General features: G+C 43.3%; 1 protein-coding gene across 7 annotated transcripts in view; it reads right to left on the bottom strand.

Annotated features, from left to right (window-relative positions):
- The window catches only part of LOC143275722 (Kv channel-interacting protein 4-like), a 461,443-nt gene that overhangs the window by 14,025 nt on the left and 432,418 nt on the right, over positions 1-15,000 (bottom strand). For 6 of the 7 annotated variants that reach the window (XM_076580027.1, XM_076580020.1, XM_076580013.1 and 3 more), the window contains 2 exons: positions 11,888-11,969; positions 4,140-4,210 (listed from right to left, as the gene is read on the bottom strand). In XM_076580027.1, coding sequence (XP_076436142.1) covers positions 4,140-4,210; positions 11,888-11,969 — 153 coding nt within the window. The remainder of the gene's footprint in view (positions 1-4,139; positions 4,211-11,887; positions 11,970-15,000) is intronic. The other variant, XM_076580006.1, reaches the window with a different exon arrangement.

Genomic DNA, 15,000 nt, shown 5'->3' with positions numbered 1-15,000 from the left:
GAACAACGTATCTTAAAAATGATGTTTATATTCTTTGTAAATTCTTTAAATATATTAATCTCCACGGCGGCTCAAGGAAAAAGAGAGGGAAAAAAGTAGGGAAAAAAGGGGGAAACAATGTATGTCTGCAATGACTGTCGCTTATATGCAGTTGGAAAATGTGTATTTTAACATAATTGCAAATGTGTAGCGTCCACCAGCCGTCAAACGAAACAAATGTATTTAATCACATTCCTGAGCACGATATAAGCTATTAGCTTGTTGTTGTTCCGCGCTGTCTATCTGTACATGTGTGACATATTTACTGAATAAAATTTTGTTTAAATCAAATAAAAAATCATTATTTTCTAATAACATAATTGTGAAATTAAATACTTTAAATAAATGTCTGTTATCACGATATTAAACAGATTAAGTCCAGAGAAAGTTTATCATGTATTTAAAAAAAAATCGTTTTCTTCCAGTGCATAATATTGACATACAACAGGCAATAAACTTGTGATAATTGAAGTTAAAGAAAAAACTCACGGTTAATATGTATGTTCATCTGTGAACATTCACCCTCTATTTTTCTCTACCTGGTACACTGGACACACACACACATAGATCTGATAATCTCACGTAAATACCTATTTCTAAACCTTTAAAACCAACTAGGGATACAACCATTTCTAAAGAAAAACAAACAAACAAAAAAACAAAAAAGAAACCAAAAAAAAAGTATTCTGCTAACAAATAGCCATTTCCAAAGAAATATTTTTTCACATACCCGAAAAATGACCATTTTGAAGATTTCTATTATATTTTTTGGAAAACAACCCACCTGTTCTGCTAAATAACCACTTTCAAATATTTTTCGTACCCACCATAAAATTTGCATCCCTTAAGCCAGGATATATTGTCAAAAAAGAAGAAGAAGAAGAAGAAGAAGAAGAAGAAGAAGGAGAAAAAAAAAGAAAAAAAAAAAAAGAGGGGAAGGGAAGATTTTGATCTGATAATCCAACTTCAGAATGCTCATTCTTCAGCCATAGTTCTTTTCTTTCCTCTCCAACCCCAAAGCCATAGCGGACATCCCCATCGCAGCCTCCAAAGTCAAATGGAACGACAAAAGTAGTGCTCATTGATTGATCAAAGCAATTCCCACGGCTCTATCAGCAAGAAGCACCGTGGAGGTGGGCGGAGGGGGGGGGGATCTGTGAGGGAAAGGGGATGAAAAATTGGTACATTGATCACTGTAGCCATTCTTACTTTCCCTTCGGCTTGGCTTCCAGTGTCACCGGCTGTCGCTCAGCGCCCCCTGGTGGCTCACCGATGAGGCGGGCGATCTATAAGGGGCGGCAATAAATACGGAGACAGGTGGCGAATTCTGGAGACAAGACACCTTTTCCACTCCACGGCAGAGAACCGAGACACGGGGGAATCAATGAAGGACTACGCACACACATAACAGGCCGGCAAGACGACAGGTAGACTTGCGGACAAGACAAATATCGCAATAACCATAGCTCTTCTCTCTCTCTCCCTCCCCATCTCCCTCCCCCTCCCTCTCTCTCCCTCCCTCCCTCAAGCTAGTTTTTCTCTCTCTCCCTTTCCCTCCCTCTCTCTCTCCCTTTCCCTCCCTCTCTCTCTCCCTTTCCCTCCCTCTCTCTCTCTCTCTCTCTCCCTCTCTCTGTCAAGCTAGTTTTTCTCCCCCCCTCTCTCTCCCCACCCCCCCCTCTCTCTCCCCCTCTCTCTCAAGCTAGTTTCTCTCTCTCTCCTCCTCCTCCCGCTTTCTCTCCCCCACTCTCTCTCCACCTCTCTCTCTCCCTCTCTCCCTCCCCCTCTCTCTCCCTCCCTCTCTCTCCCTCCCCCCCTCTCTCTCAAGCTAGTTTTTATTTATTCGTTTTGCTCCTCCTCACCTTCTCACCCTTCTTTCCACTTCTTTTTATTGTTTCTATTTTCTTACGAGGACATTGTGAAAATTTCGGCTTAGCCTTTTACCCCTCATTAGAACAATCGAATTCCTTCCCTCTCTCTCTCTCCCCCCACCCCTCTCTCTCTCCAGCCAGTACTCAAGCTCTCTTTAGCCAAGCGCTCCTGGCTGACAAATCGCTTCGTCAGGTTAGAGATTCGTATAGAAAACGTTGCTGACATCTTGAAGTATCAGTTCAGTTTCACTTTCAATTTCAGTTCCGAGGAGGTGTCTACGTGTGCGGGCTGATGCATATACGCTACACCGCATCTGCGATGAAAAAAAAGGAGAAAAAAATGGAAGCGATCCAAGCGATCAAGAGAAGAGACAGCTAGCTATAAACGTTCCCAATTACCAAACGAACTATTTAGTCAGTTCCCAGCATACATATACATCACCCACACACGCAAAACCATCCACACACACTCTAAAATTCTCACACACACTGTTCACATACACACACTGCGCGCGCGTACACACACACACACACACACACAAACTGCCCCACCACACACACAACACCGCCCAGTACACCAGCACACACATACAAACACACTCAAACCCACAGCCGCAGCCACACAACTCACTGATATGCATATCAATCAGGATACAACATTTTACATGTCGTGGGCTAGCACAACATAATAAAGGGATTTCATCAAACACACACGGTTTATCTACCACCAGATAGCAGACGACCTCTCCACGGATTGACGGCCGGAAACGAGGAACAAAGTAACAATATGGCGTCCTGTTGGCTTCAGCCTTCATAGCCAATCAGCTAGCCATTCTATTTTTAGATCAGTGCGCACAACCCCACACACAATCACACCTACACAAGCGGCAAAGACGGATGACGATGATCGTTTGTTTTGGTATTATTGAACAGTTCAAACGTCCCGCTCCAACCCTCCGGCACCCAAGAAATCGACGAGGAAGGAGTGTGGAAGGGATCCATAAAACAGGGACACCGTGCAGCGATAAAAAAACAACACCGACAGACAGTTAATCGATCACAACTATGCTGTTGACCACAACAAGGGAGACAACCAATCAATAGACATGGATCCATAACAGATGAGGGGGCTTTACGGTCAGGTCCTGTTGCTGTGAGAAATGGTCTGGTATGACAAGCTGTGGTGTGTCGTGTTAAATGCTGTGCTGGGGTTTCCTGTGTGTATGACTGTTTTTGTTTGTTTGTTGTTGTTGTTTGTATTCTTGTGCAATATTATGACCTGGCTTGTTTTGGCGTTAACACAACCGCCAGAGTGTTGCGCCATACCCGTCTATACACATACATACACGCACGCGGCGACATAAAACACACACGCACGCACACAAACATTCATACACACTCACGCACTCGCAAACAAATACACATACAACACAACACCACACACACACGCACACACACGCGTGCGCGCGCTACATGCACACAAACACACAGAGACACAAACTGCCCCACCACACACACAAAACACATCTTCCCACACACACATGGAAACACACACACACACACACACACACCCCACCAAGACGGATACTGACGATCATTTATGTATTGAACAGTTCAAACTCTCCCAAGAAATCAAATAGGAGGGAGTGCGGCAATAAAAAACAAAACAAAACAAACAAACCCAACGGACAGTTAATCGATCACAACAATGCTGTTGACCACAACAAGGGAGACAAACCAATCAATAGACATGGATCCATAACAGATGAGGGGGCTTTACGGTCAGGTCCTGTTGTTGTGAGAAATGGTCTGGTATGACAAGCTGTGGTGTGTCGTGTTAAATGCTGTGCTGGGGTTTCCTGTTTGTATGACGAACTATACAAACACAGATCTCTCTCTCTCTCTCTCTCTATATATATATAATGCAATTTCAATATGGGCCCGATTTGTTACTGATGTGAACATAACACTTAGAGTGTTGCTACACACACCTTTTTTCATGCATGTACGTGGGATATGGGGGATGTGTGTGTGTCCAGGAATTGTATTGCATTGCATTGTATTATGTTGCATTACATTGTGTCACAACAAATTTCTCTCTGTGAAATTCGGGTTGCTCTGGCTGCAGTTCAGTGCCACACATGTAAAAAAAAAAAAAATTCTTTCTTTCTTTCTTTCTTTTCTATTTTGCATGTCTGTTTGTCGGTCTCCCTATGTCTGTCTGTCTCTCACCTCAAAGCTGATGGAGCCGTTGTGGTCATGGTCGAAAGTGTTGAAGACATAGTGGGCATACGCCGTGGCGTCTGTGGACAGACAGACACACACACACACACACGCACGCAAGCACGCACGCAGATAAAAACATTAGTAACAATGTAGATAATGACAAGAGTTTTTATAGCTTAGTCATTGGAGACAAACTGTATCAGTAAAATCAGCTGCAATAAGAAGCATATTTCTAAACGGTGAAATATATAACTAATACCTTATATCGACATCATGCTGTAGACACCCACCACTGAGTTCAACATATAAACAAATAAATATCGATACAATACGAACGAACAGAATAATATCAATAAATTCATGCCTATAGAATTAAATGCATGTCAGTTTTTCTCTCGTTTCTTCTCCATCTAACACCTTTCTCTCACCAACTCTGTACAACACTCAGTGGCAAGCAGCACCCCCCTCCCCACATACACCCTTCCACATACACACACACACACGAATGTGCATTCCCTTCACCTTGGCACAAAACCCTATGGCATACACATTCAGCCAACTGCCAGGTTAAAATTTCTCACAACGATACCAACAGCAACTACTTTGACAAAAACAACAATAAAAATAATAACGATAATAATAACTACGACGAGGATGATAGCAACAAAAGTGCACTTTTAAAGCTGTAATATCGTCAACACCGCTCACCATCGCCGATATTCGCCAAACAGACATAAGATAAGATAAGAATAACTTTATTATCTCCAACTGGAGAAATTTGGTCAGGTGCATTATCACAACATAGACAAGTAAACAACATGGGGACCATAACTGTAAAAGTCAACAACAGCTTTACGAATATTACGAAGATACAAATGTAAAAAATATCACATACACCGTTTCATACATACATCCATCCATCCACACACTGCAGGTAATAACTAGTATTCTTAATGTAAAAACAGAAATAATTAAGAAACATTATTTGAATATAATTATAAACATAGCCTACTATACTGCACATTGATTATTGCGGAAAACCGCAACCAGATAATCAGCACACACCCGCATCCACCCACCCCCCACCCACCCCACACACGCGGATTACTTAAAAGGCGATAAGGGAAACGAACACTTCATCAGAGCGAGTCTAACCATGTTTATAGCGAAGCTGATCCCAAAAGGCACTCATTCCAAACAAGCCGCTACAACAAAACTGTTAACGTTTCAAAACCTCTACAGCGATTCTGAGAAGTTTTTATTTAGTTTTCTGGAGGAAGATTGTAACGCCCCACCGCACATAATGGTGATTGCAAAACATCTGGTTAAAGCATCGATTTCCAGTTTTGAATATTATCAATCAAAGATGAATACCTAAAATAAATAGCAACAGGCTACACTTAAAGAAAATGACGGACTTCAAGGAGGTGTCAAAGAACGCGGACTGGTCCGCATATTGATGAATCGGAAAATCAAAAACAACCAGTAAATGAACCCCCCCCCCCCAAAAAAAAAAAAAGAAAAAAGAACCAAACTATTTGAAAAAAAAACAACTGAAAATATTCTTCTGGATAGGGGATGCATTTAAATGGCTCGATTCAAGAGAGATAAGGTGAGGAGAGGGGTGGGGGGGAAGGGTCGGGGGAGGGGGGGGGGAGAAGGGTGGGGGGGGGGGGTTAATTTATTTTGGGTGCGATTGTTGCCGTGGGTTTGGTTTTCGAAAAGGGGGCTAACTCTACACGAAAACACACACACACACACACACACACACACACACACACAGGCACACACACACGCGCACACAATGTGTGATGAAATAATTATAACAGGGCCACCTCGTGCTGTTAGTGAGACTGCTGGGTGTACAAACAGTGCAACTGAAGACATTACCAGACATCCCGGGGAGTCAACACTGCGGCAATGAGAGCCGTCATCAGTAGTCTTCAACGTGCTGTTGTTATTCAAGAGATCAGTAGTCTTCAACGTGCTGTTATTATTCCAAGAGATCAGTAGTCTTCAACGTATTCAAGAGATCAGTAGTCTTCAACGTGCTGTTGTTATTCAAGAGATCAGTAGTCTTCAACGTGCTGTTATTATTCCAAGAGATCAGTAGTCTTCAACGTATTCAAGAGATCAGTAGTCTTCAACGTGCTGTTGTTAATCAAGAGATCAGTAGCAGCCGACACCAAGGTCATTATTGTAGAAGTCCATCGTCTACCGACTGGCAGATAATTACGTCGGATACCTACAGAACGTAATTATAGAACTATAGCTTTGGAATAGCAGGAACATTGCAAATTAAAGAGGCAACCCTAACCCTTCCCCACATTCAGAAAACCGAGAATGGAAGCGTAATCTACCGAAACAGAAACCCAATCTATGGTGAGTGGGAAAGACTATCAATACTTCATTCTCCCCCTGCTCCCTTCTTCTGCCTCCCACGTTATCTCGCACCTGCTGGGAGTGGGCTGTTACGTGAACGACTGTTGTTGTTTTTTTTTTTTTACCCCGCCGTTTAGGCAGCCACACTCCGTTTTCTGGGAAATTGCTGAATGTTTCCACGCTGTAAGCTTGCTTCCAGTTTACTCTGCTGCTGAAGGAATAAAAGAACACACATTCGCACCAGTTTTGGCCGTCGTTGCTTCTTCTTTTTTGTGTGCTTTTTTTTTTTTCGATCTAATTGTTATAGCTGTTATATTCCTACTTCTCACAAAGCTATAGTACTCTCATCTTACATATATCGACACACTGATTTATAGCAATCATTGTATCGTTTTAAAAATTCAGATAATACCTTCTGTTGTTGGTTTTTTTCCCCCTGAATGATGGCATACACTGAAACATGTACAATGTCCAGAATGTGTATGCAAACCTGAAACGAACGCATGGATTGTGCTCCTCTAGTTATCGTTGAAAACGAAGACTGTCGGGTTTATTGTGGCCTTGTGTTTCTGTATGTGTTTGGAGGCTGCACTATTGTGTTGTGTTATGTTTTACTGTATTGTGTAACTCGTTGTAACAACATGTGTATCTGCGTTAAATTCGAAATGCTCACCCGAGGAAGTGCAGCACCACCTTTTTTTTTTTCTGCTTGCAAGTTTGTCTTCGTGTCATATTGGATTTTTTCTACTGCGTTTTACAAGGGACACCCCTTTTGTTACCGTGGATTCTTTTACGTGCGCAAAGTGCATGCTGCACACGGGACCTCCATTTATCGTCTCATCCGAGTGACTAGCATCTAGACAACCACTCAAGTTCTAGTGGATGGGAAGAAAATATGGGCGAGTGTATCTTGGGACTGCATTATTCCTGTTCGGCGAAATATATTACACACCGCTTAAAACTACACAAGAAGTCATTTGTGCACTTCAAATTCATTGTATTGTATCGTGTCACATTTCCTCACAACGGATGTCTCTACATATTTCTCATGCCACACCGATTTGTTTTCATCAAAGTTGAACAGCCAAGGGTTAACTAGGATATACCAAAAAATACAGGCTGCAATGTCAGTAGAGCGAGGATCACATAATCAGTCATTATTCAGACTTGCAGCGTTTTACTGTGTAATGCCGACATAAAAGGCAGCATCCTTTTGAGACCTCAGTTGACCGGTGAGAAATGTCAAATGCGCTTGTTTCAAAAGCACTCTCAGTCCAGACGATCAGTAAGCTTCAGTTTTCGCTTGTACTTGAGAACGTCTCAAGAGTTACACCCGCACTTAAGGACAAAACACCCAGCTAAGACCTTCTTCTTCTTCCTCTGCGTTCACTCGTATGCACACGAGTGGGCTTTTACGTGTATGACCGTTTTTACCCGGCCATGTAGGCAGCCATACTCCGTTTTCGGGGGTGTGCATGCTGGGTATGTTCTTGTTTCCATACCCCACCGAACGCTGACATGGATTACAGGATCTTTAACGTGCGTATTTGATCTTCTGCTTGCATATACACACGAAGGGGGTTCAGGCACTAGCAGGTCTGCACATATGTTGACCTGGGAGATCGTAAAAATCTCCACCCTTTACCCACCAGGCGCCGTCACCGTGATTCGAACCCAGGACCCTCAGATTGACAGTCCAACGCTTTAACCACTCGGCTATTGCGCCCGTCCCAGCTAAGACCATCAAAGACGTTTCCTCAAGTCTCATGCGTGATGCTGCTGCTGCCGCCTATCAGGGCCCGCTACTCTCAGCTCCTCGGTGATCAGCCATTCGCTCATCAAAGATGAATCTTCACCCCTGACTTGAGCAGTTGACTGCTACACTGGTTCCAAGATCAATCCTCGTCCACAGACAGACCCCCCCCCCACCCCCTCCAAACGCACAGCTCGCTTTCTTTGTTATTTATTCAAAGTATGGTTGTAGAAAAAGTGAAGAAGAAAAGGAAAAGTATAGGTTAAAAATAAGTTTTGTGGATGCTTGCCCTTTTCTACTTTTGTGTGGAACCACCTCTCTCTTTCAGTTTAACGTATTTCCTCTTAAAGCGTTATTAGAAAGAATGAGTGAGTGAGTGAGTGAGTGTGTGTGACTTGGGTTGACGCCGGGATATATGGGAGCACATCCTTGTCAAGCAGTGCCAAAATCTGAATGGACCCCCCCCCCCCCCATAACAGCACCGCCATTACCCCCCCCCATCCCCCACCACTCCCACCTCCATCGCCAATCGTCATAAAAATACAGAGAACATAATATGCCGCCCCCTCCTTCCACACACCTTCAAAAAAGAAAGAAAGGGGAAAAAAAGGGACAACATGCTTGGTGTTCCAGAAAAAAAAGAAGCAGATTTTTGATGATCTCATGGAAAAGGAGGGAAGGGAGGGAAAATATCCCCATGTTCCCCACCTTCTCCCCCTTCATCCAAGTCCCGTCGCCTCCGAACGGGTCAATTGTTGCTTCACGTTTACCCAGTCCTTCAGGGCAAACAAACTGGAGAATTGTAGCAATGATTAAGTTGTTCTTCCCCTCCCTTTCTTTCTTTCTTTCTTTCCCTTCCCCACTCTTTCTTTTTTTGTTTTGTTTCTGTTTGCTGAACAGTCGATCTGAATGTCTATCACTTTCTGTTATCATTTCTCTCTCCCGCCCCACCCCCTCCCAACGTGATTCTTTCTTTCTTTCTTCCTTCCTTTCTTTCTCTTTCTTTCTGTCACGAGCCACACACAATGCTGTGGAGGCATCGTTGAGCGGAGTCTCACTTTGTGGTCATAGATCGACAAAGGACACGCACCACACACCCCTGCCAGGAGCCAGTTGCATTGCTCGGACGGAAGAGCCTAGTATGGTCGTCACCCGCTACTAACTGTGTGTCGCGTATGGAACTGACCAATGGCGTAGTTTGGTCAACGTAGGCATTTAGTCACATATAACTGTCAAAAAGTTAGAACCAAGCAATGCAACTGGCACCAGGGCACCGAAATTCTCACTGACCCAAGACAAACACAAACGGTCTGGTAGCCACTGACACTCAAACTAACGATTCTTCTTCGCCCCTTTTTCTCTATCATCAGTTTAGCAGTGTCGCTGCTGATCTAGCGGTCTCTCCTACAGGGGTACCTAGCTTGACATCCACCCTGTATCAGTTTCTGTCTGTCTGTCTAGCTCACATGCTTCCGTTGCTGTAGAAATGTTCACCCCTCTGTTGCTACGTGTATCACTATCAGTATGCTTGTTTATCGTTATTCACAATATCCTGCTATCACAGTAAAAGCACAATACCAATTTCATACAATATATATATATATATATATATATATATATATATATATATATATATACATCTCTCTCTCTCTCTCTCTCTCTCTCTCTCTCTGTGTTCTTTTCTTGTTCCTTTCCAACTCAACAACACTATTCTTTTATTTTAATGCATGTGTCAAATTTCATTTCCCTGTATATGTTATAAACATCAAGGTTATACCTTTATCATTTAGTATTGTGTAGAGTAGACCCTATTTTGGTCGGGGACTGGATTAACGAAAAACCAAACAAAACAACAACAAACACACAAAAAACCACAAACAACAACAACAACAACAAAAAAACAAAACAAACAAAAACAACAACAAAAAAAACAACCAACCAACCAACCAACCCCTCCCCTCCCAAAAACAAAACAAAAAAAATCATGTGTGACAACAAATTGCACAGTTAATTACAAAGCTTCAATGAGAAACCAGTTTCTGGTCCCAAAGGAAAACAACAACAACAACAACGACAACAACAACAACGACGACAACAACAACGACGACGACAACAACAACAACAACAACAACGACGACGACGACAACAACAACGACAACAACGACGATAACAACAACGTCGACGACGACAACAACAACAACATTGACGACAACAACAACGACAACAACAACAACGACAACAACAACAACCAAACAGGTACCCGTTTTCAGTACGCTGCTTAGATCGACATCTGTTCCAGGGATGGCGTGTGTTTGTGGATGAATGTGGTCAGCCACAGACACTGACTGACTGAACAGGGAATGAACTAATCAGACCCATTCACGGATACTGCTGTCTGACAATGTCGGGTCACAGTCACTGATGGTCGTCAACGACACGACACGCAGAGGACAGACAGACAGGCATACCATTGGAACAACTGGATCAATGCCAGTCTTTTGATAAAGATGGCTCGTTTTAAAATTTAGTTTTTTGATAGAGAATGTGTGTGTGTGTGTGTGCCTGGAACCGGAATGATTTAAAATATTTTGATATATTGAATGTGAATTATAAAGAGGGAACATTATAAACAGTTTTGTATGTCTAGTGGTGCGCCTTCCGAGTGGATGGAGTGATGTGTGACCCCCCCCCCCCCCCGCCCAGTTCCAATTTGGCGTGCAAAGGGGAGCAACTAACAGCCCCCTTGTGATCTTGATGGACAGTTAGAAAGGAGTGAGTTGCAGTACTCCAGTTTTGATAATACAAAAGCACAGGCAAGGGTTTTTGCTGCTTCAGTGGTTAAGTATTTACGGATAGAACTAACACGTCTTATCTCTACATAATTATGCAGATTTACAAATATCTGAAACATGCTTGTCCAAAGACATATAGTCAGAGATGATGTAACCTAAGTTTCTAGCAGAAGGAGCAATGGCATTTCCGAAATTCCAACTTTGATGAACGTGGGATATGGATCAAGGAGACGTTTCTTGTTAGTCGTGATCAGCAGAGCTTCAGTTTTGTCGTCATTTAGTTTTAGTTTATCACCTGACATCCAACACTTTACGTCATTGATACATGTCTGAATATTGTCAATGGTAGATTGTATCTGGTCAGTAGAACACGAGTCAAGAAGCTGGGTGGCCTCGGCAAAGGGCTGGCTTGAAACAGAGTGTGATGCTACTAGAGAGGCAAGAGGCTGAGTATAAAGAATGAAGAGTACAGGTCCAAGAACCGAACCCTGGGGTACACCATGATCAAGGCGAACTGGCTTTGAACACAGGTTATTGACCAAGACTGACTGGGATCTTTGAGAAAGGTAGGACTCAAACCACGAAAGTGCAATTTCTGAAATACCATAGAAAGACTAGAGTCTATCCAGAAGAACAGAGTGGTCAATAGTATCGAAGGCAGCAGAAAGATCTAAAAAGAGTTAGTAGCGACACATCTTCATGTTATGGAACAGTGAACAGTGTGCGCGGCGTGTTAATTGATAATGCGCATGGTGTGTAACGGAACAATGAACAGTGTGCAAAGTGTGTAATGGAACAGTGAAAAAACCAAAAAAAGGGCGATTCACCTGCAAACTTACCTCCCTGGGGGAAGAACTGAGCGTAGATCTCCTTGAAGGTCTCCTCGTTCACGATCCCCGTGGGACATTCCTGCAACACGACACAGCACACAGACCTCACTCACCATCCATAGTCACCACCACTGCGCCGTGAAAAACCTTACACACACGCGCGCGCGCACGCACACACACATATACACGTGCACACACGCGCACAAACACATACAGTCACACACACACACACACACACACAAAGGCACACATACACACTCGCCCCCCCCCCCCCCCCCCCCCCCCCCCCCCGCCCATCTCTCTCTCTCACACATACGCAAAAATACATTTGCATTCACCTCCAACATTCATATGTCCACGTGCGAAAACATGCAGGCGAAGACCCACACAGACACATGTGGACACTAACACATGTGGACACACACATACACAAAGACGTGCTCGCTAAGTGGGCAATGTTATACAACCAACGGCTTAACCACACCAGAACTCTTGATCCTCTCTCGTGTTCTCACGTGTACTTTTCAATCCATCCACACACCTATCCTTCAAAACCAGTCAGTCAGTCAATACAATTATTTTCCTCTAAAAGCAATCAGTCATCCTGGTTCTACTTCATCTCCCCCCCCCTCCCCCCCAGCATGATCTATCACCTTATGTACTTTTATTTGCATGATGGATTGTGATATATCACAATCGACCTTCGACGCCAGAGTGCTCTGTCTCTGTCTCTCTTTCTCTCTCTCTCTCGCGCGCGGTGTCTCTCTCCCTCTCCCCTTTGATCTTTTCCAATTCATCATTTTGAAACCAAATCAATTCTCTTTTTCTCTCGAGGAAAAAAAAAAAAAAAAAAAAAAGTCAGCCAAGCTGTATTTTTCTTCCACGAACGACCAAGCGAAATCGATACTCATTTCTTCTTATTTGGACACGGGGAAGAAACAAACTCTTCAGTGCCATTTGCACCCAGCCCTCTTTCTCTCTCTCTCTCTTCCCCACGCCAGCTTCTCATAAAATCCCCCACCCGCTTTCCTTCCTCCAGCTGCTTCCAGTGTTTCCAGAGCTTTGCAAGACATTCCAGTATCGCCCCTGTCCCCCATTACCACATAGTGGAGGTCTCGTGACCGAAAATAGCATCCCCACACACCTCCAGGCTGTACGGCCGGCTAATGGAATTCTCTCCGTCGCTGGTCGCGACTGCTTTTCACTTTACTCGCTTCTGTCCCTTTTTGTCCACACTGAGTGAGTGAGTGAGTGAGTGAATGAGTGTGTGTGTGTGAGTGAATGAATGAATGAATGAATCTTTATTTTCCAGCGGTGAAGATATTAGCACTTTGGCCGACTTACACATCTGCCGTTGTTCTAAGAGACACACAAACATGTACGCATATAAATGTAGTTATACTGAATACTTAATAATACATGTATAATGTACGAGTATAACACAGCGTCAAACTGAGAGACACAACATCGCTCACATCTGTACGGAACGGAAGCGAGTAACACACACACACACACACTAACACACACACACACACCATGGGAAAAACAACAACAAAACCCTAGCATGAATGCTACACATGAATGATTCAAGTGAAATTAACACAGAGTGTGAGTGAGTGAGTGAGTGAGTGTGTGTGTGTGTGTGTGTGTGAGTGCGTGCGCGTGTGCGTGTGTGTGTGTGTGTGTGTGTGTGTGTGTGTGTGTGTGAGTGCGTGCGCGTGTGCGTGTGTGTGTGTGTGTGTGTGTCCTGCTATGTTCTCATTGAAAGACGTCCAGTTTCTACGTGACACGAAGCAGTGAAAGATATTATATAACGAGATAACCCGCTCCCCAACACCACCTAATTGCTTGGTTGGTTGGTTGGTTGTTTTGTTTTGTTTTTGTTTTTGTTTTTTTGTTTTTGTATTTTAACTCACTCAGTACGGCCAGTCCTCTCTTCTCCTCAACACAGACCCCTCGGATGTCCAGTGGGTGTCTGAATGACCCAACCTTTAGCTTCCGTCGTCAGAATTGTGGTATTCTTTGTCAACATTCACCTCTTCAGTATAAGAGCCTTCCGCTTGCAGTATTTTGATGATGGTAACTGGGGTGAAACGCTGTTAACGTCGTCTCTTTCGCCGTTCGTATGGAGAGAGTTAATACGCAAGCGAAAGTGTCGTGTTTAAAAAAAAAAAATCTATTTTATGTTTTTGTTTCATTTGATTTTGATACACGGAGAAATATAAAAGAACCAGTGAGGCATACGTTACATCTGTGCAACCATAAACGTTTGGAACTAGTCAGGAGGGAAAGACAAGAAAAACAAGGCCTTCAAGACTCACTTGTGATAAATTAAGTCCCCTAGCATTAATTACAGAGTAATTTCCCTTTTTTACTATCTGCACCAAAACGTTTGCAAAATAAATAAAAATTCCATGCTTAGCAAAAGAAGTTCCTGTTTGAACAAAAAATGATAATAATGACTCCTCTTGTTGTTGTGTCAGAATAAGAGGTCAAAGTGCCAAGTTTAGAGAATACAAAAAATATAAATATAACAGTAAATGCAGTTTGCATATAATTAGGCTTCTTTTTTATTTTTTTGTGCCCATCCCAGAGGTGCAATATTGTTTTAAACAAGATGACCTGAAAGAACTGAATTTTTCCTATTTTTATGCCAAATTTGGTGTCAACTGACAAAGTATTTGCAGAGAAAATGTCAATGTTAAAGTTTACCACGGACACACAGACACACAGACACACGGACACACACACACACACACACACAGACAACCGAACACCGGGTTAAAACATACTCACTTTGTTTACACAAGTGAGTCAAAAACCCAACTGGGTCGCACAGAGAGAGAGAGAGAGAGACAGAGAGACAGAGACAGAGAGAGAGGGGGGGGGGGGGGGAGGAAAGAAAGAGGCTGCATGACAAGAGAATGGACAAAAGCATTGATATCCACCGTGCATTTCTTCACTGAATGAAACGATCATTTGAACAAACCGAGCGGAGAACGTTTCAGATACTGACGAAGTATTGACGCAACCGTGCCCATCCCGTCCCGTCCCCCTTCCCCCACACCCCCTCCCCCCGCTCACCTCCCTCCCGGCCTACTCATGTCCAC

Source organism: Babylonia areolata, chromosome 2 (genome assembly GCF_041734735.1).
Source record: "Babylonia areolata isolate BAREFJ2019XMU chromosome 2, ASM4173473v1, whole genome shotgun sequence".
Taxonomy (NCBI): Eukaryota; Metazoa; Mollusca; class Gastropoda; order Neogastropoda; family Buccinidae; genus Babylonia; species Babylonia areolata.
Note: the sequence above shows the minus strand (reverse complement) of the source record. Positions and strands in the feature narration are given on the sequence as shown.